Below are 4,109 nucleotides of genomic sequence, written 5' to 3'. Positions count from 1 at the left end.
CCTGCATACGATGATGGACCTGCATAATCTTCATTAAGACCAATCCGCCCCATTTCTTGTGTTACTACTGGTAAGCTCGGCAAATCTTGGGTTATCATAGACATATATGTTCCCCAATCACCAACAGCTGAGTCATCTGGTACAGCATCTTGCAGAACTTTCTCCGCTTCGACAAAAATATCAATCTACATATATCCATTCATCGGATTTAAAAAAAAATTCATATCACGATCCTTTTTAATTGCCAACAACATCTCATTCCTTTGGCCAAAATTAAATGTTATGTATTTAAAAAATATATTCAACTTAACATTATTCCTATCCATACCAATTTCTTCATACAAAATTAATTCTAACTCAGCAAATGTAGTACTACGAGAAATTTGCATGAATCCGAGTGGAGGACGATCATAACTTACAGAACCATTCGAATTAATTTGTTGACCTCCAAAATATATAACAATATCAACGGTATTTTGCTCCGCCATATCTTCAAAATAAAATAAACTACACATCAATAAATTGTTTTTTCTAATATAACAAGATATTTAAAAGCAACAAATAACACAAAAATTTAATAAATAACTTACTAGATGCCTTTTTCTTGTAAATCTTCAAATAAAAAGTGAACAAATTTGAGAAGAATTGCGCGGTATGGTGGAATATGAAATTTTCGATGACTGCTTTTTAGAGTTTATGCGGGATAAGAAATGAATGTTGAAGTTTTTGAAGCTGATGTTCGATTTTTCAATGTGAATGACTGAGGGAATGGAGTGTGATATATATAGCTGAAAAAACCGCGATAAACAACCGCGGTGTCAGAAAAATTATTTATCACTGCGCTAGCTTAACGCGGTGTCACAGACTGAAAAAGCAGAAAAGTTGATAATCACCGCGCTATGTTAGCGCGGTGTCAGGCGGCGAAAGTACAACGTGAAGAATGAGCCACCGCGGTACCTTACCGCGGTGGCTCGTTGTTTTTTTTTAAAATTAAAATATTATAAGCCACCGCGGTTCATCACCGCGGTGGCATATAAAAAAATAATTTTTCTGTGTCACCGCGGTGAGCCACCGCGGTGACACAGAAAAAATAATTATTTTTATTGCCACCGCGGTTCATCACCGCGGTGGCTTATTAAAATATACATTTTTTTTTAAATCTTTGTCACCGCGGTAACTTACCGCGGTGACAAAAGAAAAGCTTTTTTTTTTTAAATTTTAAATTGCGGCACCGCGGTACGAAAACGCGGTGCCGCTCACTTTTCTGAAGCTTTTCAAACAGCACCAAATCTCTAACTTTTTTTTTTTTTGTATTATTTAAATAAATTTGCCTTTAAATTTGATCATTTGTGAAAATTATGCGAGGGCGTAGCCTAATGAGATTTAGTCTGTGTAATTTTTGTGTTGGACGAGTAAATATATAGAGTCAACGCGCACAAATTTTTGAATGGTTTTAAGTGCAATACTCATTGTATGTATTATATAGAAATTGGGGGATCTGATGGGATCATGGATTGAGGCATTTATAAAAATGTGTGCGTAGGGAACTTATTTTGGGGCCACCCAAGCACCTAGGAGATACAATTCAATAGTTGAAAACATAACGAAAAAGGGACAAGTTTAAGTGCTCCGTCTCCTCATCCCTCACACTAATGACATAGTACATCAATAAGTGCTTTCCAGGGAAATTCCACAACCCTTTTGTACCAAATCAATTAAATTGTTGTGGGCCCTGTTGCAGCTTAGGCCTGAGATTAGATGTAGTAGCAGTGTTAAAATACAAGATTAAGCCTTAATTTTTCTTTGAGTTGGAAAAGGAAAATATATGTCTGAGTTGGAGGGCATTTAGGTAAAACTGAAAATCGTTCTGTTAAAATTTTTGTTTACAGACTAGGCTGCTTTGATGATGATGCTACATCATTTTCGCGCACTGAAAATACAAATTAATAAATACTTCCAAACGAAATCCAGTGGGGTGGCCTTTAAACGCTACATCAATAGTGACTCACGCTTTCGGACACGCCCACATACTGTCCGTGTTCCAGTCCCCCACTATTTATACTTCCAAGTTCCAACCCCAACAGTTGTCTCTCTCTTCCTCCCATCTCCGCTAACCTTCCTAAAATAATGGACGGAAGACGGAAAACCTTTTCCTTCTGTCTCTGTCTCTTACTCTTCGTTTTCCTTTCCTCTTCCCTCTCATTTTCCGCTCCTCTTCAATATCAGACTCTCGTCCTCACCCCCCTCCCCACACCTCAAACCCTCTCATGGCCCTCCCAACAGGAATCTGAACTTGGACCCCTATCTGAAAACACTTTCTCGCTTAACTTGCACCATGTAGACTCTCTTTCTCCTGCTTTCAACTCAACTCCTGAATCCCTCTTCAAACTCCGTCTGCATCGTGACGGCGTCAGGGTGAAAGCGCTGTCCACCCTCGCCGCTGCCACTCAAACCAATGTGTCTGCCAGGGCCCGAGGTGCTCCTGGTTTCAGCAGCTCGGTGACTTCTGGACTCGCCCAAGGGAGTGGGGAGTACTTCACCCGCCTGGGCGTAGGCACACCAGCTAAGTATGTGTACATGGTGCTCGACACAGGAAGTGATGTCGTGTGGGTCCAATGCTCCCCCTGCCGGAGATGCTACACCCAGTCCGATCCGGTTTTCGACCCGAGGAAATCGACATCCTTCCTGGGAGTCTCCTGTGGTTCTCCCCTCTGCCGCCGGCTGGATTCTCCCGGTTGCAACAACAGGAAGAAATGCCTTTACCAAGTTTCCTATGGAGATGGCTCGTTCACCGTCGGAGAATTTTCAACGGAAACGCTGACTTTCCGGGGGACGAGAGTGAAGAATATTGCCCTCGGCTGTGGTCATGATAATGAGGGTTTGTTCGTCGGCGCCGCTGGTTTACTAGGCCTGGGCCGGGGGAAATTGTCTTTTCCGACTCAAGCCGGACGCCGCTTCGGGAGAAAATTCTCCTACTGTGTGGTGGACCGATCCGCTTCCTCTAAACCGTCGTCCATTCTGTTCGGCGAAGCGGCGGTGTCCCGGAGAGCCGTTTTTACCCCGCTGTTAACGAATCCTAAGCTCGACACGTTTTACTACGTGGGCTTAAACGGTATTTCAGTCGGTGGTGTCCGGGTGCCCGGCATTACTGCGTCGCTTTTCAAGCTTGACGCTGCTGGTAACGGAGGGGTGATTGTTGATTCGGGCACCTCCGTCACCCGGCTGACTCGACCCGCATACGTTGCGCTGAGGAACGCTTTTCGGGTGGGGGCATCAAACTTGAAGCCAGCTCCTGATTTCTCACTGTTCGACACGTGTTTCGATCTGTCTGGGAAGACGGAGGTGAAGGTGCCGACGGTGGTGCTGCATTTCGCAGGGGCTGACGTGTCGTTGCCGGCGTCGAATTACTTGATTCCGGTGGATAGTGATGGGAAATTTTGCTTCGCATTTGCGGGTACGATGAGCGGGTTGTCTATAATTGGGAACATTCAGCAGCAGGGTTTCCGGGTTGTATTCGATTTGGCGAGCAACCGGGTGGGGTTCGCTCCAAGAGGTTGCGCCTAGACAAATTAAGGATTATGCTTTACTGTTTTTGCTTAATTGCTACTCATATTATTTTCATTGCCCCAAAATCAAGTAGGAGGAATTATTATTATTATTATTATTATTATTGTTGTTGTTGTTATTATGAAGAAAATGAAAAGAAGGGGTAGTCACGCAATTCACGTTGCTGCCTGTTGAATTATGTGATATCCTATTAATTAATTAATTAATGTTGTAAAGAAGTGAAAGTTTGAAAGAAAAACTGCAGATTTTTAGTGAAAGGAGATTTGCATTGATTAATATATAGTAACCCACATTCTTGCTTCTAGTATCAAATATCAATAATTCTGATCTGATGGTTACTATACTATCTCATAGGCATGAGTTAGATCCAATCCAAAAAAGACCCACAGACATATTAAAGTATTTTTTATCATTTAAATAAAAGAAAAGATATAATGATATTATGGTTTGAAGTAAATATGGAGTACACAGAAGATAAAAATTGTGTGTGGATAGGATGGTGATAGTAATTAGGAGCGTAGATAGAATGAGAGAAGTGAGCA

The 4,109-nt window shown here is 42.0% G+C and overlaps 1 protein-coding gene across 1 annotated transcript; it reads left to right on the top strand.

Moving 5' to 3' along the window:
- LOC105173723 (aspartyl protease family protein 2) lies at positions 2,024 to 3,791 on the top strand. Its single transcript, XM_011095590.2, has one exon. It carries the CDS (start codon positions 2,128 to 2,130, stop codon positions 3,562 to 3,564), a length of 1,437 nt encoding a protein of 478 aa, XP_011093892.1. The 5' UTR covers positions 2,024 to 2,127; the 3' UTR covers positions 3,565 to 3,791.

Source organism: Sesamum indicum, linkage group LG1 (genome assembly GCF_000512975.1).
Source record: "Sesamum indicum cultivar Zhongzhi No. 13 linkage group LG1, S_indicum_v1.0, whole genome shotgun sequence".
Lineage (NCBI taxonomy): Eukaryota > Viridiplantae > Streptophyta > Magnoliopsida > Lamiales > Pedaliaceae > Sesamum > Sesamum indicum.
Note: the sequence above shows the minus strand (reverse complement) of the source record. Positions and strands in the feature narration are given on the sequence as shown.